This window comes from Nesoenas mayeri (genome assembly GCF_963082525.1).
Source record: "Nesoenas mayeri genome assembly, chromosome: 1".
Classification (NCBI taxonomy): Eukaryota; Metazoa; Chordata; class Aves; order Columbiformes; family Columbidae; genus Nesoenas; species Nesoenas mayeri.
In genome coordinates, this window is record NC_137541.1 from 50,734,416 (window position 1) to 50,760,792 (window position 26,377).

At 36.3% G+C, this 26,377-nt stretch overlaps 1 protein-coding gene across 1 annotated transcript in view; it reads right to left on the minus strand.

Moving 5' to 3' along the window:
• The window catches only part of TMTC2 (transmembrane O-mannosyltransferase targeting cadherins 2), a gene marked incomplete at its 3' end in the record, with an annotated part of 254,657 nt that overhangs the window by 79,660 nt on the left and 148,620 nt on the right, over positions 1-26,377 (minus strand). Inside the window, exons 3-4 of the mRNA XM_080363734.1 lie at positions 23,416-24,244; positions 3,230-3,344 (exon numbers count right to left, since the gene is read on the minus strand). Of these exons, the coding sequence (XP_080219860.1) occupies positions 3,230-3,344; positions 23,416-24,244 (944 nt within the window). The remainder of the gene's footprint in view (positions 1-3,229; positions 3,345-23,415; positions 24,245-26,377) is intronic.

Genomic DNA, 26,377 nt, shown 5'->3' on the forward strand with positions numbered 1-26,377 from the left:
TGTGAGAATGAGAACATTCTTAAAATTGACTGAGAAACTCAGGGTAATATAGATCACTGATACGGATGACAAAAGAATACTCTAAGCAGAGCTAGTCCTAAATACAAGTGAAATAATGTATGCAAAACTGTCTTTTGACTGATAAGCAATTTTACTTTAGGCACTAATCAGAAGCAATTTGAAACAATACAATAAACCCCATGAGCTTCAGGTAACAATCATAAGGCAACAAAGACTGAAAAGCCAAAACAAACTAAAAATAGTTTGTTTTTAATCCACTGAACATTGCCTCGTTTGGAAAAACTACAATTTTTCTACAGCTCTTCCCTTGGTAGATCACAGTATTAAAATACAGGTATTCCTCCGTTTGTTAAAAAAAAAGGCATAGAAAAATATCTCAGTTTATGCTGATTTACTGCCCTATGAAATCTAGCTGAAATCATCAGTGTTACATAGTTTTGAGAAGTTGACTGAGATTTATTTGCAAAAATTAGCTGCAGCCACTTTATACGTTATTTTTTGAAATATGAACTACCTTATTAAAGGCATATTGTAATACATTCTCCATCTATAGTATGAAACAACAACCAAAATCTTTTCTGCACCAAAACTAATATGAAAATCTGAAATGTTTTCAAAGTTGCCAGGAATTTACCCTCCGAGTTTTTCATGAGAGTTTCAGAAAACAAGCTTCCAAACAAGAATTTGAGTCCGTAGCCCGAGCTCAAGTTTCCTAAATTCCAGGCCACAGATATTATATTCAAGACTGGCTGGGTCACAAGTCACCCTGAGTTATAAACTATGAATAAGTTTCACTTACCGTTATTTGGACCTGAGAAAACGTCAACAGAACAAACCCATTTTAACCCATATCTGAAGGACTGATGAACAACAAATCCAGTATTAATGTCAGCAAGAGCTTTTGGGTTTTTGTTTGGTTGGTTTTGTTTGTTTGTTTTGTGGTTTTTGTTGTGGTGTTTGTTTGTTTGTTTGTTTTTCCCCCTCTTGTTTAAACAAATAAAAATAACAATTAAAAAAATTCTGCTGGTATCTAAAAGTTTAGGAATTTAAGGTTACAGAATTGTCACATTCAAACACAATGGGAAATGACATGTTCAGAATCAGACAAACCTTAAAATGTAGGTTATGTAATTGTGTAACCTAAATTAATGCCATTTCAATTGTCCTAAATGGCAAAAGCAGCTGAAAATCAGAGCCATAAGGTGTAACAGTCAGCAGACAAAAATACACCACTTAAATGAGCCGTTCATCTAATTTGTTAAAATCTCTAGATTTTAATGCATTAATAACTAACTGCTAAACCAACCTCACATTTTAGTTTATTGAAAAAGAAGTAAAGAGAGATCATCAAATGCTTCTGTTTATGTAGTTTCTCTCTTTGATTGTTACCCATTAAAAATCATGAGGTAATCCTTAATCGTTTGTTCCTCTATCATATAACACTTTGTTTTGTTATTGCTGTGTGTGAACACTGGGCTGGATATGCCAATTAATTTGTATCCAATGCTCAGGCATAAGTGCTAAGATAAAATATAATTAAGAGCAAGTGAGAATACAATATACTTAGGATATATTATGGCCAAAATACAGTAATTAGAAATGACTGTAAGGGCTCTTTTTTTCCTAAAGATCTGCCAAATGACTGTTTCAATTTCAAAGGCACATACAAAAAACAGAAAGAGCAAAACTAACTGGCCTCTTTTAAGCACATACAAGATGCATTTTTCCATCACAGTATTTTCTGTAAAAGGCTCTCATGGAACAGTGTGCCAAGGATGGGCTTAACTTGCAAGGGAGCTCTTCAGAGTTTACGCTTAAAATAATTGATTCGTATGTGGTCTCATAATACCAAAGCCCCCTCCATTCACCACTTAGTTTTCATGCTGGATATGGAAGTACCCAATACAGGGAAAGACTACAAAAGAAAAAAGAAGATATGCAACATTTTTCAATTTCTGTTGAATAACTTATGGCTTTGTGAAGCTTAAAAACAAACAAACAAACAAACAAGAAAGGAGTCTATTGCATTCAAAATGTAATTTTCATTCCTAAAATGAATGCTGCATGAGAAATGTAGGAGTATCAATCTTGTGATTTTTTTTCCCCTATAATCCTCTGCTGGGTTCAGAAGTTACTTTTTAAATGTGAGCAGAGGGAGTTTCTTGTTAAAAACATGCTTTTCACACTCTCTGTTGCCTAACAAAGACAAAAAAAAATTATGGGCATACATATATGTGTGTAATTTTATGCTTGTTAAAAATATACATATTTTGAAATATGAATTTGATTTTGGAACAGAAACTCTACCATTAAATTATTTTGATTTTGCAGTATGTTTACCTGTAAGGCAAATTAATGAAATGGCCAATTTATTCCTTGTTAAATGAGGAAATAAAAGAAGAAAATGTCTATTACGGTAAACTTAATTTTCAGATATTACAAATAGCCATTTTAAACTGGACTTATAGGCAGAACATTATCTGTTTGTTTATCTATGTAAAGAGGCACAACGGCAGGGCTGAGCAGGGAGCACAAGACACCCATCCCAGAGGATCTGTCCCCTACCCGCAGGGCCACACAGCGCGATCCTGCCTTAGCACAGTCTGCGTTCATGACTTGGTACGTTAATGAGCTGGGAAGTCTTTTTTCCCCACTGTATAATTATTTTGATGCTCACCGTATTTATTCTCTTTCGCGCCTCCAACAGGATTCTAGTAATTAAATTTCCTGGAACCTACGCTGCTCTGAAGGCAGTCCCAGGAGGAAAGTATTTTGGTATTTTAACTTTTCAGGCCTCTGTAGCTAACCAAGGGATATTGGCTTACACTAGGAAGTGCTTACACCCACTCTGCCCACCAAGTGTTATTCAGACTTAAAAAAGAAGCCTAAATAACACCCCTATTTTTCAGCTGAGTCAGAAACAGATGGAGTGCTACTGTTGCCAGCTCATCTATCTGTACTTTGTTCAGTGGGGGGATTTTTTTCTTCTCTTAGAGCAAATGTGTAAGTTTACCTTCTCTATACTCAATACATGAATATACGATAATGTTGACCAAGTAAAGGTCCTGTCCACCCCACAGTTTAAGGAGGACGATTAATGAAATAACTATTACAAAGCATCATTTCCATTTCCAGTGAGTAAATCAACAGCTTCATTCACAACAGGTTCCACAGACAATCCAAGCCCAGGAAAGCCATGCATACTTACAAATTATAAAGCATATCAGCCATGTTGCTGCGGTAGTACAAGGCATTTCTATAGGCGCTTTCAGCTTCAGAAATCTTGCTCTGGCTCTTGAGAACATTTCCAAGGTTACCCCATGCTGTCAAGAGGAGAAAAGAGTATTCAGAAAGAGCTACAATCCCATTACACACAACAGAGTACTTGAGTATCGAGAAGTTCCTCAGGGTGATAAACTCCACCAAGAAACTATTTTCATGAAAGGGTAGTTGCTGGTTTTTTGTTTGTTTTTGGTTTTGTTTTGTTTTGTTTTATTTTTCTCCCTGAATCTCTGCATCTTACTATGAGACTCACATTTCACAGAAGTGATTTGCACATATTCTGCATAGATATAGCTTTGAGGTGGGAAAAGGATCTTTAAAAACAAAATACGTCTCTCTGCTTTAGAAACTGCTATAGTAAAAGGATAGTTTTATTTTATATCATCTCTAAATAAAAATCCCCAAAGAGAAACGTGGAACTGGGGCATCTTCATAATTTTAGGGGGGTTTTTAAGCCTATCTACTCTAAACAGCAAGAACCTTTCCCAGAGCAGACACAGCTCTCACTGAAGTATGAAAACTGATAAATGATGCAGGAATTGAAAGAACAGTTAGGTGAGTAACCAAGATTAAAAGTGTGCAATATGGATATAAACATACTACACAGATCACTAAAACACATTTTCTCTACTTGGAAAACATGTGGTTCCTTTCCATACAATTATTATGTTATAAAAAGTGCTTTTATATCCCCTCTATAAAGGACTTGAGAAAAAAAAATATTTAAGGGTCCACATGTGTTCCCTTTCCAATTTTGCTGAGTGGCACAAAAACCGTATTTACAAAAGAAACTTGAACTAACATTTTATAGAAAATACAGTCCATGTTATTCACAATTTAGGAAGCTAATTTAAATGACATTATAATTATAGTCTATGTGCATACAATGAAAAAAGCACATTATGTTTATAAATACATCAAAGTTGTTTCATAAAATAGTTCTACTTTCACAAGGATTTTTTTTTATGAGCAAGAATAATGGAAAGATGCTGCATGTCCTTTCTACCAAATACACAATACATAGCAAACTATTCTTCCTTCCAGATGCACGAACCATAAACATTAACTCAAGCAACAGTTAAACTCTTCAGTTACTCAAACCCTTTTATTTTTTTCAGGATTTTCTATGAATCCTGAGTAATGCAAACTTTCAGTGTAGGTTTAAGATAACACTGCTAAATAGATTAATAATTATTTCAGATACAGGGTTTTTTTTTTTGTTAGAAAGTGCATTACTTTTCAAGCTGCTGTGGTTTGCTGCAGAAGCATCCTGCCACAGGGGTAGGAACAGCAGGAAACACAGCATTTTACTATGAGCAGCATAAACTAATCATTGCTGGGAAAAAACTGCTGGAATCCGTTTAGGATTCACAGAAATAATGTCATCCAACTGTGCACAACGTATTTTGTAAACACAAAGGAAAAAAAAAAACACAACCACACAAATACAATACTTCCATGAGAAAAGAAGCTATCACTTCTGTGAGTCACTTCATTTTGGCTTAGTATTTCAAAAGATGATAAATAACTCAAGAGTTATTTATCACTAAATTGACAAAAGTCACAAAAACGTTTCCATCATTCTCTAGTTTAATGAAATAAAGCTGCTAAAAATATTCTCAGATTCACTCAATTTTTACACTCTTCACTAGCATATATGCAGATTTATGAATTTATTTCACCAGTACTACTACTATTCTTTTTTTACATATAGAAAACATTTTGGAAGCAGCAAGTAAGGTGACTAGGCAGCTTGTAAGCATTGACACTTGTAAGAAAAAACAAAGATTTACTTTTTTTAAACTAATTTCTGAAAACATACTCTGATGTTACCTCTGCAGTACATGACCACCCAATTTCCCATAGTTGTATGTTCCATATAATCTGGAGCTACTTTAGTTTTCGCTCTGATTTCCCACAACAGGGCATTACATCAAATGACCAGTTGGACTAACGACAATTTCCTGCTCTATAGGTACTTGCAACGAACTACTTTGAAACTCGGTAAATAAAAGAATGCACAGAAGAATGATTCAGTTCATCTTTTTGTCTGTTAGACTGGAAAAAACCCATTAACACTGGTAAATGTGGTAGTGTCTCCTCTAGACTTCGTTTCATGCTGTATGCTCTATTGTTTATCTGAACTAATATAATTTTTATGGCAATACTTTATTTTACATGCTACCAAATAATCTGTGTCAAGTTTTTAATATCAATCAATATTCAATCTGAATTATTTCAGTTGAAATGTATTCAATTTAGACTTTTGTCTAAACTTGTGAAACTGTGAATGATTAATTTTACTTAATGTGATATACTATAAGAAATTATAGTAGCAGAAAGTAGCAAACATAAAGCATAATAATCTCACATTTTCTCATTAAAAGAAACATGAAAACCAAGGTCTTTTCACTTCCCCAGACTATAAAAGTTCACCATAAATCTTCACATATATTTAAATACAAATTAGTTAGAAAAAATATGTCGTTCTGGCTGGAGATTAAGCTACATGGAACATTTCATAGAGTAAATGCTTATTTGTAGAGACCATGTTCACAGCCCTAGAAGCTATGAACAGCTGTTATCTGCAGCAACCTGGTTGTTGGTACATGAGGGACAGAAAAAGAGGACAGTCTACACAGAGAAGAGGTTGTGTCAGCTACTCAAGGAACTTCACTTATTTGGGTTTTTTTTTGTCTTAAGTAATGCAGCCAATCTTAGGAAAACCAAAGAATTTCGATTAACTATATCTCTGGCATCCAATTTCTTAATCCATACCTCAAGACAAATTTCTCCTGCAAAATTGTGACAGAATTGGTTTAACTATGCGCACACTCAGCAATAGAAACAAAGTTATACCTGGCCATGAAGCCACATCCCTATTAAAAAAAATACAGTATGACTTCAGTTAAATTTCAGCACTCAACTATGTTCCATCTGTATGTGGTGAGAAATTAAAAATTAATATTCTAAAACAAACTGGGTCGGTAATTCTGGAATTTAGAATGCATTTTTATTGAACTTAGATATTTTTCATGTAAAATCTGTAATAAATGAAATTGCAGAAGGGAATATTTAACATTCAGAAGATGCTAAAGTATATAGATACACCATGATTTAATCTTTAATTACAAATGCAGTTTTTCCTCTGTTGGGGACCCTATTCAGCACAAAAGAAAAAGCAAGCTTCGAATGAAGCAGCTTTGTAATATTTACTTTTTTGCCTGCTGCTTAACTCCATGTGCACCAACAACGAGGCCAAAATAGTCCCAGGTCTTTCAGAAATAATACTCCATCATAGCATGGGAACAAAACTAACACTCACATATCTCACACATCTCCAAAACAGTTAATCCACTCAAACTCTACTTAATTGCCTATTTTTCCATAGGTGACACTCAATACAAATGAGCATACTAAAAATAAATTGATTTCATCATCTTGTATCTTAAGCCAATTATATAAACTGAAAAATCTCCTAATGCTTGAGTATTCTTATACTTTTCTTTGCAGGAAAATGGAACTTTTTAAAGGGGTTTTCTTGCTGTTACTTTTAAATAAATAGTAGGAAAATGCAGCACTAAATAGGAAAATAAACAATTGATCGAGTGTTATACTTTTGGTCATATCGAACTATATTTTTATTAAAATTTAAAGATGACACTCATGCCACCTGGCAGCAAGAGTAGGTCAATTTCTCAAGCATTTAATTGCTTTCAAAATGAATATGACAAATTTCAGCTTCAAATTTGACATGATTAATTTCACAACTATCTCATAGAAAGTGAGGATTACAATTTAACAAGCCTTAAAAAATACTAGGTTGGCATATTGAGCTTTCTCTAAGCATCTTCATTCTGGAACACAGCAAAACAAACCACAATGAAGCAGGAACAAGGCTGTCCAGCCCAGACTGCCTGGATTTAAGAAGCACATCCTACCAAAGAACAGCTGAACTTTCAACTTGCAATTGAATTATGAGAACAAATGAGAAATGTGTGCAAATATCTTCATTTAAATAAATCTTGCCCTTTCTACTGAATCAAGGATCATGCTATGATATTCAGTGAAATGGAAATAACAGAGCAACAAAGTTTAAGAGAAAAGCACTCAGGTGGTGTAAAAGAATGTACGTTGATTACTTGATGCAATAGTTTGTTTTGGGAAAAACAAACAAAAAAAAAATCACAAATCATTAACATTGATAACCCAAAGTATTAAGGGAGGTTCTTCTTCCTACGCACTTCCACTATATAAGCCATGAAAAATGAGATAATAATAAAATCTATTTGGAAATTCACAAACTATTAACATATTTGTCATCAAAACACCTCTGCCAAATCATGGAGAGGAAAAAAATACAACAGAAATCTGTTATTAAATCACTGAAATACAATACAATACTATAACATAGCAAAAAAAAAGGAAAATGCTATCTTTCTCAGTACGTTATGCCAGAGGGGAAACACTGCCTTTTGTAAACCTTACAAAGAGTAAACGTACTTGGAGACTGAGGAAATAAAATGTAGGATACAAAGGTAAAAAAACCTGATACACGACATTGGTAATTCACATCAACAAATTACTGAAGTTTTGTAATACTCTTCGTACCTTAAACTATTAGACTGATTCACAAAACAAAAGGTAAAACACAAATGGATGAATGCATAAAAAAATGTGAAGTGGATCATTGTCTGAGTGAAACAAACTGGTTGAACAAATACTAAAGTATTTCGGGAACAGCTAAGTCATTTGTAATCAACTTGTCAGTGATTCCAAACAAGCAACTTTACTTCACAGAAAATTGCACATCAAGCCAAGAAAATTTCACATCAAGCCAAGAAAATTTCTACAGAGCTTTGCAGATATTTGTGCATTATTTACTATTCTTTAGCTTGTGAAATTAATAACAGCAGTTCCAGGTTGAATTTCCTCTCTTAAGAATCCTTATGCATTTCTCCTGACTCATCTGTGAAAAAGAAGTGAATGCACATCAATTATCATCTCTATTTTTTCATAACCAGAATTTAGGGATGAAGAGATGCTGGTCCAGAAAAAAAAAATTAAGAATAAATTTTAAAAAGTCTTCTTTTTTTTTTTTTTTTAAATTACCGTGAGATCTGTTTTTTGGAAATTCTGCAAAAGGTCTGGTTTTCGCTATTATCACAATTGTATTTATGCTCCCACGTAACAGCCATGAAAAAGATGCTCCTGGGCAACAATTAAGATAAGGGACACTAACACAAGAAACTGGATATAGTGGGAATTCAGAAACTGAATCCTTGATTTAAAAAAGAAAACAAACACTGGCACAGCAGATCTGGTATTTGAACCAATAACCCATTTCAGAGTTGTAACAATTTCTTTAGCGATCTAAATATTTCCATGATCCCATTACAGAGAGGGACAGGATAAGTAATTAAAAAAAAAAAATCTGTCCTACTTCAAGGTAAAAAAAACCCAACTTATTTAATTTCAGCTTCTGTAGAGAAACAGTATTTGCCTTTTTTGTTAATTTTGAGCAGTATTATCTTCCCTTTTGGAAAGAAAGCCTACCTGCCACATCTGGCAAAGGACAAGAGAGAGGAGCAAGTATGACCAAGAAATAACAACCAACTCACTGTAACTTACATAAAACCCCTTAAGGGGCAAAGATGTGCAAATTTTGAAAAATATTCCACAATTCCAATGAAAAGATAAGAGAAAGTATTTTTGAGTCTAACTCCTAAAGGTCATTTTGTTTGTTGAATAAAAGAGGCTTTTATCTCACAGGCTTTTGAAGACTATTCTTTATTTCCTCTCCTTCCAAATAAAAGTATAAGAGGAGGAAGATATAATTGTACCCCTGCCAAAAATGGAATAGAAAGACAACTACGGTGATTATCAACACATTCATCAACATTTCGTAAGTGATTTTACTTTGTGAAAGTAATGTTGATTGGTATCAAAACCCTTACCAGGTTGATAAACAATGCAGATCCTCCATATTCCCCTGTGATTTTACACCTAAACCATCAGTGCTTTGAACTTCATGAAAAAGTCATTTCTGCTTCCCTGTTTACTTTCCAGACATTAGATTTCAAGACTCATTAAAAATGATTAAGCATGTGGGCCCAAAAGATGCTGTCAAGCTCCAACAGAAGCATCTGTCTCAAAACCTGCTGAAATTCACAGCCATTATCATTGTTAAAACATTGTTTTGGATGATAATTAAAGGGTGAGAATTCTACTTTTCTTAAATACTTTCTTCTGTTTACAATAGTGTCCAAAAGAATTTTCCATTTGCTTCTCTTCCCTTCCAACGTTTACAAGACAATTAAAAAATATGCACATTTTATATAAATATATAACATATATAATATATAATATATATTATATATGTTATATATTATATATAATATTATATATAATATATATATTTATATATATATATTTTATATAAATCAATTATTCGGTACAGCACACTAAATAATCTGTAATCCATATTTGAAATTTGGATTGTAGTTGGTGTGAAGTTTTATGTCTTCTTTGATTACAAACTTGTTGAATAAGAAAATCAGAGCGAAATAAGTTAGAAAAGTATGACAAAATGTAAAACATTTCAAGGAGGAAATGGTACTAAATATACTTCCCACTTTGAAATGTTGTGATGTTTTTGAAGAATTTACATCACAGTATTGCTTATTTTCTGTAAGGTTTACTGTTTGTTTTGGTTTGTTTGCTTGTTTTTCCTGAATTTAGTTACTTAAGTCATTACAGGTGTAATGGACTCAAATCTCAAAGAACCAAAATAAATTTACAAAAACCTAGGAGTTTTTACTACTTTTCAGGAATAATATCAGAAAAATATTCTGATAAAGTGATAAAAATAACATGGGGAAGATGTCTTTGCCCTTGACTACATTGTGTGTATAAAAGGGTGTCAGTTTACATGGGGTTGCCACCATAAAAGTTTGATGAACACTAAATTAACTTCTGAAAGTTTGGAGCATAAAATAAAAACAAAGCCAAAAAGACACCACCTCTTCTCCTTTGCTATTAACTTTTATGTGGACTTAATTCCTGGAGCGTGACAATCCAGGTTTTCAGTTTAGGGTACTTTTTTTTTTTTCTTTTTACCACCTGTTCTTAATACTTTTTTATTTAGCACAATAAATTACTACTTTACAGCTATCAGTATGAAAATCACGAATTACAAGTGTTCACATTGCCACCTCACCCTGTGGCAGCATCAGCACAACGCAGGGCAGAGTCAAGTGCAGCAGCACGTTGGGAATCCCTCAGCTCCACAGTAAAGGGGAGCAAACAGAATACCGAATATTCTTGGAACTTTCACTAAGTATGTTTTTCTATTCATCCTTTGGACTTAGGCTGTATATTTCTAGATCAGATATTTTATTAACCAACTTGTTCATTTTACCAGCTATCTGAAGCTGCACATTAACAGCTAAAGTCATATATGACCCTACTATGGACCACTGCTAAGTTAACAGACTATCCAAAACTTAGAGAATTTAATGAAATAATGCTGACAGCAGAGGATGCCGCAGTAAAAATAAACATGTAATATGTGGCTCACATAGGAAAAAAAAATAAATCTTATGTTCAAGTTTATACCTTTAAAACAGATCCATTCCTGTCATGTTTATAAATATATAAAGGGTGAGTGCCATGAGGATGGAGTCAGGCTCTTCTCGGTGGCAAACAATGACAGGACAAGGGGTAATGGGATCAAGCTGGAACACTAGAGGTTCCACTTAAATTTGAGAAAAAGTTTCTTCTCAGTAAGGGTGACAGAGCACTGGAACAGGCTGCCCAGGGGGGTTGTGGAGTCTCCTTCTCTGGAGACATTCAAGACCCACCTGGACATGTTCCTGTGCGACCTCACCTAGGCGTTCCTGCTCCAGCAGGGGGATTGGACTAGATGATCTTTTGAGGTCCCTTCCAATCCCAAACATACTGTGATACTGTGATAAGATTCAGCTTCCTCCTGCTGAAATTACATGTGCTAAACTGGGAATTAAAAGAGGTATATTCTCTTCCCAGCTTCGTTGCCGGTCTCTTGTTCAGGAGGTGTCACTTCCTAATGCCTTTCTATTCATACTGACATTTGTTACTCATCCATTAACTGAAAGTTTTTTCTGCCAAGGATTGTATCTCACTTTGGGTGTGCACAGCCAAAGTGCAGCCAACAATGCAGCCAAACACTAATGGAACATAAATGCATGATCACTTCTGGAGCAATGAAGTAAAGGAAGAAGAGGAAGCGTTCTTGTATCTCTTTTCTCACACAATGAAGGCCAAAGAAACTAAGATACTCACAGTTTAAACATTGTGGGAACAATGAAATATAAAATGCATACACAAATACCAATCTATATTATTAACTTCTGTTAAAGGGTCATCCTTCCTAAAACACATTTGGAAGCAGAAAAAGTTTCTCTTTGGTTAAGTAAAAATAAATAAAAGCTGTAAAATCTGATATTCCTTTGAGTCTTTTGAGCACTTGTGAGTTGGTCTACTTCATGAGAAATAAGTTTAAACATTGACCAATGTAAAAAGGCTGAGTTTTGCAACAGTGGTCCACAAGTTTCCAATATTCAAATATTCCAAATTACCTTTGCCGGCTAATGCATGAAGAAAGAGCACAGAACTAGTTACATCATTCACATTTGAAAGGTTATAACCATAGCTACAAAGAACAACAGCTTTTCCTCCTTGTCGAAAGGTTAGACTCATCAGCAGCTTATTGCTTTTTCTTTTCAAGGGCACCACTCGATAAAGCAGAGTGGTGCTCTAGTCTTTAGCATTCACATTTCATCAGGCAATCACTTTGTTCTAGAGGGGGAAAGAGTGTCATGAACAGAGGCATGATAGCTTTTCCCAATAACAATTCTAAAAGTTCAGTTGCACACTAAAAAAAAAAGACAACAAAGAAAGCTGAACATTTAAAATAGTTCTTCTAAAATACAGACCCACTGTCTCTCACAAAGACATTCAGAAGATAAATTAGATAATGTTTAAGTGGTTTGAGAACAGAAAAGTTCATGTAAATGCTAAAGTTTACAACTTTGAAAGTTGAACAGTTTCTGTATAAGTTCTTCTAAGAGAATATTATGGTTTGTGCAAGGTATTTCTTTCCTATTATTCCAAAGAAATAATGATTTTTTTCAAAATGTCATTAATTTATCCATACCTTTTGCAATAATTTTCCTCCAAAAACTTCACTTGTTGACAGACACATTTTGATCAAGTTACTGCATCTTGCTTATTCAACAGCTAAAGGGCCCTGTTTCTTGTTCCCTAAAGGGAAAAATGGTTTCTATATACCCATAATTTATGAGTTTAATCTACTTAATAAATTGATTTTTATTTTTTTTATATCAGAGGATACGTGGTAATGTTGAGATAGACTGTATTAATTTACCACCTCCTAACTTTTACACATTATTCTTCTTTTTCTTAAGAGTGTTATTTATATCATTTGTTCAACACTCCATTTGTTGATCAATTCCAGGGCTTTTGGAATGACAGCAGGTGAAAGAAAAACACACTTGAAAACTATGCAGAGCACTGAAAGCTATCAAAGACCACGTCAGCATGGGTACTGAACCAGCTGGCTTTTGGCAGGCAGTGCTTCAGTTTTGTTTCTTAGTTTTGAAATCCTGATGCAAACAGGTATGAATGCATGACAGTTTGTGGCATGTTCAGCATCACTGCCTGATATACCCGCTTCACTTGCTAAGTTACACAAAATTGACTTTTCCTCCTTGAATGATAGTATAGTGGCTCTGTCAGCTCAATGAACATGAGAGATGATACTGAGCAGCTGGTAAAATGTTCTTAGGCTTCACCACTTACTCTGTTTAGTCTAGAGCATGGATTCCTCAGTCTGCCAAGGACATACTTGGAGATTTTGGTAATCCAGTTAGCTTTAATGAACCTAATCTCACATGTGTGAAGGCTACACAATCTGGCTGAATAGTAAATATCTCATTAACAGAGTCTTTAGCGAGCACCCAGAATAAAGCAAGCCATCAAAGAAAAATGCTAGGTGTACTCACACATTCTACTTCTGCTAGATGCCATGATCCACTACACATGACAGATCACTGTATGAAGAAATTCTTGTCGATACCTTCATTGGAGGTGCCACAGGATCAAACAACCCTTCCTTATTGTTTCTAGTTATGTATCAACAATGAAGAATATTTTCAGGGTAACATTATAGAAAATCTTAGCAGCATAGCCCTCAGTTAATAGACAAGGCCAGGAATAAACATGCTTCACAAACACCAATCTCTCAGATGGAGGCACCATCTCACGTGTCCCAGGAGCTGCCCCAGTGCAGCCAGTGTGCTATATGGACAGTCCTTCCACTTGTCCCATCAGGGATAGTCAATACCCCAGACAATGCTGTCCTGTAAACCACATTCAGCTCACAAAGCCACTGCTCATGCTGCAGAACCTCAAAAACGATTCAAACCAACCTCACTGCAACTTCATAGGTATTCTTTATAAATAAATAAACACAATACCACAAACACATTGTTCTGGATATGTCCTCTCATTTCCCAGTTTTTATACAATTCAGTTCTATTTAACGTTGCAACTCCGATGAGCATATTCTGATTAAGCTAAAACTACTGTAAGAACATGGACTTGTTGACAATACAACAGTTTTCTATCTTCCAAGGTGTGCCAGCACACCTCAACACATCAGGAAATAGGTTTTCAACTGACAGAAAGGTAATCACAAAAGACTGATAAACATAGATTACATTTCATTGCAAAGGACATTCTGTTGCCAAAGGCAGTAAGTGCTGGAGGTCACTTCAGGCAGTGTCTCATGACACAGTGACTCTGGTGGAATTAACATTTTAAGGAATTCCTGCAGCCAGCACTCTCCAGTCCATTCAGTTCTGCCACACTCTCCCTCATACTAAAAGGATTTTTGTCAAGGGTATGTTATGAACCAGACGAATAAACTGAACCAAGTTAGGAAAATAAAAGAGAGAGAAAGAGAAAAGGCAGATCATAGTTACTTTTATCATTTGATCTAGTCACTGGTTTGAGTCACAGCAGAGCCTGATCACACCTTTATTTGCGCAGCCTCTCCTGCACTGCAAGTGTATGAACACTATAAGCCATTGCTGCCATAAAGTTCATCATGAAACTTCAAAAGCGTCAGGAACCAAACTGTGAACCAGCACTGACCCAAAACTCTCACAAGTAACTGCGCTTTGTAGAGGTGATGGGTTCAAATCATTTGAGAAAGTGTGAGGAGGTCAGAGCAACAGAAAAATACAAGTGGCAGAGGAGAACTCTGGGCACCTCAGGATTAACCCTGAGTAACTCTTCAGAGCACCAAACTGACTCAGGCACGGAAGTGACCATGTAGTAAATCTGTCAAATTACATAACTTCTGAAACAGCAGGCATTGTTCTAAAAAAGAATTATTGATGATCTATTTCAAAACTACCACTTAGGTCCTGAGTGGTGAACTGGTCCCTAAGGTAAACCAGCCTCCTACAGAAATGGAAGGGTGCACTTAACCGGACAAAATGACAGCCCTGACCCTCAGAACTAAAAGTAGATGGATCATGTTGGCTTCTTTCCAGGAAACGGGAACAGACAGGACAGTGCCCTGGAAATGTGCCAGAAGAGCAACAGGACTGGTTGGGGGTGGAAACTGGTGCTAGGGTTTGTCAAAGCAAAAAACCATCCGAGTGCTCAAATGACATAGGTCCCACTTGGAAAAGACAAATTAGTGCATATCTAGGGAGGAGGCTTTTTAAGACGCTTTACGTTGTACGGTTTTGTTTGTTTTGTTTTAAATCACTTATGAAGGCAAGACAGAGCCTGTAAAGCTTTGCCAGCCAGTACACAGCCACACTGATATGGAAATACAGGTGGCAGGGAAAAAGGTGGGTCATTAAATGAATTTCTCCATCTGTTGCCAGCAGTGAAACTGAAGGCACTAAAATTATGAACTAGCATCTTTAATAGTTCATATTCCAAAGTTCAGTTTGCAAGAGCATCCAAGAAAAGAGAAGGAAGGGACACTGAGATCTCAGTCCTGCTATTTTGTGCTCTTTCCTGTCATTTGAAACAAAACTATGTGCAAACCATTTGCACATACTATAACTGCATCAACCATCATTTAATTATTTTCATGTGTGAGGCTTTGGCAATGATGACACTCCAAGCCTGAGCGTCAACAAAACTCAGTTACAAAGAAGGGAATAGGAAATCTTAACAAAGTATTTTGTATTTATCTATCTACACTGGGATTTTACACTGCCAGAGGAGGTATAAAGAGGCATGTGTATAAATTACTGTCCTGTCCACATTAAAGGTTAGTTTCTCTACCAGATTTATGTAACGGGACCTCAGGGTGTACTGGTATGACATCCATTACAGGTAGGAAAATGAAGACATGTAACCCGTGGTGAAAATCGGTATGTAAAGAAAAAATTGTCACAGTTGACATATTTAGAAAAAAAGGAAATTAATGAAACAATTGGATGACTATCTAATGCATTTAAACAAACATACTCAGCTTGAGAACCAATCTGGATAATCTTGTTTTCCTCTAATTAATAGTAACTCTTTCCACCCAAAAAAATCAGGCTAGTTCCATAGAATACCGTAATGTGGACCAAATGCCTGACCTTTAATCAAATTGGAAAATAAAATCTACCATTTTTTGGCAAAGAAAATACTGAACTTAATCCATTTCACTTGACAACCTACCAAAAAAAACCCAAAAAACAAAAAAAGACATCTTGCCAAAGCTAATTCCTCCTTGACCAGAGGTGGGTTTTTTTACACTGTAGTTTTCAGCACAGATGAGTTTGTTGATCGATTTTGCAGAGCACCTCAGGGAAGACAAGGGAAGAAATAAGAGTCTGATGAGTCCATGTCTCAAAACAGAGTAACAGAGTCTGTGTCTCAAAATTGTTTATTTCTTTTAATCCTTAATATATGCAAAGGGGGGAAAAAAAGTCTAGCTGGTAGTTAATAACAGATTATCTTCCTATTCCCCTGCTATTTGGGATTCACCGATTAGGGATGCTGCTGGACTCAAGGAAAAAAAAAATATTATCCTTGTTTCCAGTCCTCTACATACAAGGGAAGAATATTTGGCTTCCTGGCATCTTGCTGAAGGAGAAGCAGATATCCCAGAGTGACTCAGGTTTCAAAGGAAAGTACAGCACTGCTAAGAACTGAGAGAGGGAACACTGTCACCAGAGAATAAGTTGAGACTTTGAACTGACGTGTAAACCACTTTCCTTCAGCTTTTCGACATATTTAGCATAACCAGACTGTTCTGCTGAAGCTGGGCTGCTTGTGGGATGCTCAAATGCTGTAGATAACTATGGCTGTTTCCCAAACAACTAAATAATGGCCTTTTCTTCTACACTTTCTAATTATCCAAGGCAGCAGTACCACCCATTTAGAGAGCCCTACACTATTTTCAGAAGGCAGCCTTTTTATTTAGCTTTCAAGCAAATTTCACTTACTATCTGAGCTTTTCCTTCTAAAGCTGTTAGAAGTGGCAGATAGAACAACTATTTCCTATCTATTTCAAGAACTCTGAAGGAAAGTGTAAAACATTTATTCTTCAAATTCTGCCATTCTTATTATGAACTAAGACACTAAATTTACCACTGTATATCCTACATAATGTATATATGGTAAAAACAGACTAATAAACAGTAATATGATCCAATGTCTAATGAAAATAGGTAGTATGAGTTCCATTCCGTGGGGAAAAATTAGGATTAAAGTGGCTTGTTCAAAGGTTATAGAAGAGCTCATTAATAAACCTAAAACAAAATCATGAATACCTAATTCCAGACGCTGCACTCATATCACTGATATTTCCTAACGGTGATACTATGCAAAACATTTATGCATAATCATTAGCAGGTTTCATATTTTTAAAATCTGCTGGTTTATGGCAATCAGGGTGCTGAAATTACTTTCTCTCTTAAGCTTTGTTTTTCAAAACCAGCATTTTCCATTCACTGCAATGTTATTTGAGTTAGGCCTTCATCATTTTTAGAGTGATTTTATTATTATTGAAGTGAAATGAACCAAAAGAGCAAGAAATAATTACTCTGCAGAGTGACATTTTGGGATACTGGCCCAAAGATGAGTTTTAATGCCAAGCTGCTTATAAAAAAAAAAAATGAATATATGCACTGAAACATTGAAATACAATCCCAAATGCTCAAAGTATTTTAAAATGCCCAATGTGGTATTTGTTAAAAAATGTACTACTCTGTTTAAGAGGCATAAGAAAAGTGTGGTGAACAACTAGCTGGTACCAGAGCAGTAGCTATTGAAAACAAAAATCCAAAGCTATTACAAGAGAACCCATCTTCTTGTCAGCAAAATGTAAGCTCTTAATAATAATCGTATTTGAAGAATACCATATCTTAAAATATTTTTTTTCCTCCAGTCATCACTAGTGATGCAAAAATACTAATAATCATGGGAAATACTGGCTTATTGCACCCTTTTTGAGGGAAACATGACTTCTTTACCTAGTTTACTACAAAGAATTATAACTACTTTTCCTCACTGCACTATTAGTTGATATTTTCATTGTCTGCTGAAGAAGGGGCCTCTTACTGACAGCTATTGTTAGCAAGAAATCATTTTCTGAGAGTAAATAAGGATAACAGCAGCAAGCTGTCAAATCACATGGAAACAGTTTCTAGTATTTACTTCTACCCAAGTGTACAGAACTAGAGCATACAATCTCTACAATGACAGGCATGGATTATTATTATTATTTTTTAATCAGAGAAGCAACTCTTGGGTAAGAACAAATTTGGATGCCTTTCTAATGATAACAAATTAATGTAAATTGAACAAAACTAACTCATGTTTTTTTTTTCTCCTACAGTAACGCTTGAAACAGTTTGTAGGGCAGATACTTTTGCTTGCTGTATTAGTAATGGTAAAATAAAGAGGAAATTAACACTAAAAACTATTCAACATGGAACACAAAATGAAATTTGGTTTTTAAAAAAATACTAAAAACAAAGAGCATATTTTTTTGCAGTTCGGATCAAAAAGGCAAGTATTATGCTATGTAGATAAGAGTAACTTAAATTCTAAACTCAGCTTTAAGAATTCCTTCAATTTAATTTAGCAGATGGTATTAGCAAACTAAACAGTAAACTAATTACATAAAATGACATTAAAACTATAAATGAAACAAAAATGCAATTGTCACTTTTTTATGACTGCTCAGATGAACATCCAGCTACTCTATACGTTGTTGTTCAACTAAGATGCTTCATAATCAACTAAGATGCTTCATATTCTTATCTTGACATTCACATATCCATACAGAAAGCAGGCCTTACCAACCTTATGTCAAACTGATGACAAGAAGGAAGGAAAGAAAAAAAAGAAAAAACAGTAAAAAACAAAAAAGAAAGAAGATAAATCCAGGGAGTAAAACTGATCAAGGCTGAATGCTATGCCAAAAATGCCAAAAAAAGCAAAGGAAGTTCTTTAAATCTTCTACAGGCACAAATATAGCAGAATGAGGCAGGGGCAAAAAAATAATAAAATGTAGGATGGGGGAAAAGAACATTGTGGTCCAGAGGAGTATTTCAGTATTAAAATATCTTCTGAAAACATTAAGCAAAATTGAATGATTCACACTCATAAGAACTGGGAGTAGGAGGAAGCGTGGAAAGATAGAAGGAAAGTGGCTCTCTACATTCTTATGGAGCAATTTCTATATTCTTCTCTGTCAACACCATGTCTTGGTCTTATTGCTCCTCACTGAGAACAACAGGGTAATTGATGTAAGAAGCAAGATGGTAAGAACAGGAACTTGAAGTAGTAAAAGGTGTAAGAACTATAAGATGTAATATTAGTTTTAAACCATGGATGATCTGAATGATCTTGATGGAACAACGACAAACATCTGAGCCACATACAGAACTAGTTCTGAAGCCAGAAGCTCTAATGCCAAACTAAACCAGCACTATGTGCAAGACAGGGCTTATCAGACTGGGTATAGCATCACAATAACATGGTAATATTACATTTGGAAGCAGACTAGTATCCATTTCTTGCTTTACATTACATTCCATTGCAAAAAGAGAAGTCACATATATGAATTCAGCAAGACTTGAATGCATGGCTAAAGTTAAGCATGCACTTGGTGTAGCAGGTCAACTAGTTCCAGGGAGGATTTTCAAAGCTTTCTTACTAATGTCACAGCAAACACCAGAAGACCAAAATTTCATCAGTAAATATGACCAAGCAACTAATACCTCTGCAGCAGTCAAATAGTCTAATCCCCACTCTGTTATCTTCCATAATTGGTGTCTCTAAACAGTACAGTAAATAAATCTGAACAGAGATCATTATGATGTGGGCTGCAAGGTACAAAATGGCCCTAAGGAAAAAGATTATGCTTTTTGAAACCAACTTTTGGTACTACAGAGAGAACTAGAGAAAACAAGGCATAATTAGAACAACTATTTTGTGTGTCGTTATAATTTTATATGAAACACGAGGTAATCATCACCACTCTCGGTCTAATTCAATAAGACGTGACAGCTACCACCCACTTTTTACTTTTTTGTTTGTTTTTACATTTTGGGAGGCTTCCTTTGCTGCAAAAGAACACTCAAATAATGTGAGCTGTTTCACATCAGTTGGGCTGCTCATTAAGTTGAAGGCAGCAGAGAGAAACACTCCTGCCTTTCCCTCCCTAGTGTCAAAACGTGCATACAGCCACTTCAGGATCCATAAACTACATGAATCAATTTTGCCTATTTTTCCCTCAAGTGCTGACAAACTGTAAGGAGGCAAGCCTTCAGATCACTTCAAAGATATCTGAAATACTAATAACTAAAATGGAAGATGAACAAGCCCAGGCAGCCCAAGCCTTCATTATGACTCACGCAGGGAGGCAGCCAGGAAAGACGGTCTGTGCTTGGTGGCTCAGAGGTGGCATCACGGCCTTCGACTCCCTTGACACCCCCATGGTATATTTCAGAGCCTTTTGAGAGATGAGCCTTGCACAGCGCTTTTAAGCATTTTTCCTGCATTGTCAGTGATTGACAAGAACAGCCTGGAGAAATGTAAATTGCTGAAAGGCTGTGGCTGCCTGTGGGGGCTTTCTCACCTGAGGCAGAACGCTATTTCTCTGCCTGCAAGGTGCCTATGAGGGGGCAGAAGAAAGTGCTTGCAAGGCACTGATCACCCGTTTCTTCACGGTGGATTGAAGATGGAGAAGCAGCTGAACAACTTTGCCTGAAAGTCCCACAGCAGCAGAGGAGATTACATTCTTACACAGACTACAAGCCCAGGACTTGATTATAAACCATCACCATGTGAGACAACTTCATTTCCGAAGCATTTCAGTCGCATTAGTACGCAAATGCACCTGTGCTAATAGCTTGCCTCTCTAATGACCTTATTAACACAGCACATCAGCTCAATGCTGTCGAGCAGCATCCAGCCGCAGAGTGGTTTTCATCCTGCTAGCCCAGAATACAGATGGATCTGGAACAAAACAGATCAGCTCCTTTCTTTAGCAAAAGCAGTCTTTGCAGATTTGTACTTTTTTCTCAGTTCCCACACAGGGAGTTTTTTAAGGGATCCCTCTCTGCTTTTTAGCCCAGGAAAGCAGCTCTTGTTCAGAAGCTCTTTGCAGAAGAAGAGAGGAAAAGCAGACCCATCAGGGAAAACGATCCCACCACTCAAAAATGATCAGAAGGAAGAAAATACTCATGAGGACAAATGGCTGCAAGTCGAGGAAAACACAAATGAGTAGTGGCAGCCGCTTCTTAGCAGCCCAAAAAGAAGGAAAACACTTTTCCACTCTACCATTCGACTGAGCAGTCCATTGTCTTGCTGTCTGAATAGCTTATTTATCAGTAGCATTTGTAGAACTGAAAAAAAAGAAAAAAAATAAGAGGCAAACAAAAATAAATTGTTTTTCCTACATCAACCTCACTTAATTACTGAAGAGTAGTTTGAATAGTTGATCTGCTAATGCTTTAGCGGGATTGGCAGCCAGTCTGGTCCAGTCAGGCTTGCCTGATTGTATGAGAAATACAAAATAAAATTAGCATAGTCAAAGCCAAGGATAATCTAGGAAGTATTCACAATAATGAATAGAGCTGGGTGACAGGTTGCTTTAGCGGGGAGTTTCTGATACCCAGCCTTGTTACAACATGTGTGGGCTAGTAAATATTCAGCAGAAGTCTAACAAGATATTTTAAGGAGATTTTAAGTCAGCTCAGTCGTGTCTACATCACGACACTGACATGCTGTCTTTGCTTTTGCATATCTTACAAGAAACTTAATATCAGCTCATATGGCAAGAAATCAGACAATCATCTAAACAGAAGTCTGTGCATGCTGAGATGTGTATGATGAAAATAACCTGCCTTGTCTCCTGGGAATGTAATACCCAGTAGTCTGATTTTCAGACAACACTGCAGCCAACTGTACCATTGAACAAAATCTAGAATTATTATTGTTTTTTTTTTTTAATCACAAAAACCGGCTGAATGCAAGCAGACAACTATTAACACAGTCTAGGATATCTGAGGATCTCCCCCTAAGGACAAAAATGGAACATACAATAACTGTTTAATCAAGTGCACACACACTCTTTTCTTTACCAGGAATGCCAATGTTTTAATGCAAGCTTTATATCATCACTAAACTGGTATGTCTCACAGCATCATATAACCACTCTGGTGTGCGGTCTCGCTGTTCAGTTACTTCTCTTTATTTCTTGTTCTCCTGCTCTAGTTTTGAAAAAAAGTAAAATAAATGGGATGTGCTTGCACACAGCAAAAAGTCACTTACTGCAGCAACAAGTTTAATAATTGCACCTAGGGTGACGAAGCATACAAAGAAGAGCTACAAAATACACTGACGATTGACAGGCTGTTATAATGCTACTTTGCAAGGCATCTTATCTGCCAAACCTACTTTTTCACTCCCTTCCACTCACAGTAACACCTGAAATTTACCTCTTATTATCACGGTTTTTAGACTACGGCACGATAAGTGTCTAGCCAAGCAGTAACACTGCTGTCGGGAGATGACTTTGCATCATATAACACACTTCTGAGCAGAGAACTGGAAAAACTCAAGTGCAACACGTTCAAGCGCTGTCAAATTTTTCTTTCACAGAAAGGCAAAGCCATCAAGTGATCCCTTCTCACTTCTGATGAATTGTGAATAATGAAGGCTTAGTCAATGCCTACACTGCGCTCACAGGTGGTATTTTGACCGTTCTGATATAAATTTGCTCATGTGCCAAGAGCAGCACAGCCAGGCAGCGCGGAGTTCAGGATCCAGCTGGATCTGCCATGTATGCTGAAGCCACAGAGCCACATTCTAAACACTGTTACTGAACCCTAAACCAGCCGGTTTACCTCCTGTTTGGACGTGTTTACACTAGCTGTAGTCACATTTCATTACTGCATAGATACAGCCTCTGAGAGAAGTAGCTGGGCAATGTTACGAATAGCTGACATTTAGACATTAACATAAAGGCACAAGTATTTGACAATAACTCTTTACAGTACTTGTGTGCAGGAGGAACTACAGTCACTCCCTAGGCTGAATAATATGACCTCATTTCCTCAGTTTTATTATATAGCATTGACGTTATTTGCATCAGATGAAATAAAAAACAATACCTCCCTGATGCTGTCCTTTGCTATTTCTTGTATTTTCTAGTCATAGACAACAGAACATTCGGTGAACATATGAAAAACCTTCATTAGCATAATAAATAGCAGACCCCAAATGGAAAATTACCAGGGTGGGGCCTGTAATTCCAATAATGCATCTTTAATTCCAAAATACACAACTAAGATCAATGAAAAAGAAAGTATCCTCTTACCTTGGGATCTCGTTTTCTCCAAGTAATGCCAGACCTTAACACCTAATAAAAACACATTCTTGCTTTTCCTAATTTTTTACTTATGTACATACTACTACAGCTTAAAAGGACATTTTCTGAAGCATCCTGATAAAATCAGAGAAAGGCAAAGACAGGTAGGAATAAACAAATAATTCACCATAAAGAGCAAAAATTACCTTTAGCAGGGTTTACTTTTATCCCTGACCTATACAGCATTTCCTCATTCTGCCAGTCCCCATTCCTGACAACAGTCTTGAGTCCATAGAAAACAATTAATGCAGCAGTGGAACAAAAAACCAAGTTCTTCAGAAAGCGCTTTTGGGCTTTGACATAAAGGGCCCTGACACCTACTGTAACCAGCAGGCAGAAGCCCATACTAGGAACATACAGTACACGCTCTGCTATTACAAAGCCAACATAGAAAAATAGGTTTGTGGCAGGAACAAAGGGCACTATTAACAAAGACAGAGACAGAACGACAATGTTCTCAGTTGAAGGAAGATGCCGTCTCTGCACATCATGCTTTTTTATACCATTCTCTTCTTTTGATGCAAAGCTTGATTTCACCTCCAGTGTCTTGTACTCCATCTCTGAGTGGCAGCTATGCCCATTAGCGTTCTGCTTGCCATTCATTACAGCTCTCCCATTGCATTCTCGCTCATCGCTGGAGCCCTTCAAGCTGAAGAAGGCGAGGAGGACGAGTCCAGCATAGAAGGCCACAGTGTGTAGGTTCCTCCAGTCGCTGATTGCTTTCAGAAGAGGCACGGCGTCCATAGACCAGTCAAAGCTGAGGGTATCTGGGCACAGCAACAGCCAGAGGTTCTTGGTTGGCAGGTAAAAGAAGGTCAGCGTACGTGTGAGGAAACTGTCTGAGTCAGCTGCTGGATTGTCAGAATTGGAAAAACTTGGGGGCTTGTTGCCCATCCAGTACAAGCGGACACCCAGCAGTGCAGTCCCCCAGAAGGTCAATAAACCAATGCTGAAGAAGAGGGTCAAATTCTTTCTCTGAAAGAAATAAGAAAAAAAAAAAAATCACTATAAATCAACAGCAGGTGTTTAATTCTGTAAATTACAAACAAAAGGAACCAAGAAATATCTGATACAACTTTCTTTTTGGTAGTGGAATCAAGCACTACAGTTCTTGGTCTCTGACATTTGGATCACAAAATGTTGATATGACGTCGACCACAGACTAAACGAAACGGTTCTTTAATTTAATCTGTATCAACCCTGTATCAGAGTCAAGCCTTTAAAGATGTTAGGGCGGTCAGTCCTTTGTAAACTCTTCATTTTAGAGGAATTCGTGGAACCTCGCAACAGTTCTTACATAACTTCCCAGATCCTTTCTTTGCTCCTGGCAGTGACCAAAACATCAGTTTGCCTTAAGTATATTTAAAGAATGCTCCAGTTCCATTTCCCTAATTAAAGTCTCTCCTAAAGATTTCATCTGAGAACCAATAAACTTTCCAAGAAGGCAAGAGAGGAAAACAGACACAGATTCCATGTTTAGCTCTTCCAACTCCAATCTATTAACTACAGTGATCACTTTGAGCCTTCAGATATGCCTACTAGTGAAAGCCCCACTTCATTTTGCATCTCACAGTCAAGGAATATAGATCTTTTTTTCAAGCACACCATATTAAATAACTGCTCTAAAACCTTTAATATCTTGATAACCACCTAAATAATATTATGTGAAACATGCAGCTGTCTCCACCTACCCATGCCACCATGCTAACAGCTTGAAGAACCTCCACTTTTCTACAGAATAACTCCACATTTGTCAGCTGGAGCTGCTTATTGGGTTCCCCTCCGCAGCATCCGAAAGCACTTACTTATTCAAATGCTTGCAGAAACACACCACTTCTGCCTAAATGAGAATCGGGAAGCAAAATTTTCTCACCAGTTCCTAGGACTGATGAGCTTAAGTTCTGCTCTCAATTACACAGGCGCCCTAAATGAAAGCTGTTTTGGATTACTCTCTCTTTGCAGAAGAATCTGTGAAAGCTAAATTATATGTATTTTTATATTTCAATTTCTCAGATGTCTTTTATAAGAAAAACTATTTGCCAAATAGCTCCAGATAGGATATAAGCACTTTCATAATCTTTCCCTCCATTATTACAAATAATTATTTGTCAATCATTTTTCATTTTATTAGGTTTGTTTTTTCCATCTTACACTACACATTCCTGGGATGATTATTCAATGTTTCCTCAGTTATTCAGAAGCAAAATCACACACTGGTATGTTTTATCGTATTTCTTTCAAACAGCCCCTTAAAATCATGAAATACAGATGAATGTGCTGCTCCATTTTAGGCCAATTATTAAGAGTTTTCTAGCATCAGGTTACTGACCTTCCAGTAACAGACATGGTCTAGTCATCACAATGTATCTCCCTAATTCATGAAGAAATGTGTTGCTTTTCATATTTCTATGGAGTTTCTCCTTGTGAAGTTTAAAATACTAATTCAAAGAACTCAATGGAGGCATTAGTAGGGAACAAACAAGTTTATAGAAAGAATATTTACGTACTTATATCTGAATCACCTAAAAACGCTGTCTCTTTTTATACCCAAAGCAAAGCCTGAGTTCACATATGTTGTTTGCTATATTAATCTCTGATTGATTTATTAGGTTTTGTATATTTCTATATCCTGGAAAAATCAACAATTTTTTGGTAATAAATCAATCAAAACCCACATCTACACTTTACGATGAACATACTCCCTGAAAAGCCTACTGTAACAACCTACTTTTATTTGTAAACTGAATAATACTTCGCAACTCATGTCAGATACTGTTTAATCTCTGCCAGCCAGGACTGTTTAAATGCTTCTAACATTATAAAGCTGTGTGAACTGGCTACCACCAAAACTCCTAAGTTTATATTTGGAATAAAACAATTCTTCAGATTCCATGGATTTGCATGTGCACCTTCATTGTAAAACCTATGTCCCTGGTTCAACCTGTCCTTTCATTCCTGTCATATTTTGCTATATGAAAATTTTTCTGCCCTCCTCTCTGGCTCAATTATTTTCAAAATTGTTTCCTTCAGACATGCATATAAACAACTCTCAAATATTAAATGTAATATTTTTTGCTCTTTTTATACACTCTTCTACAGTTCCTTAGG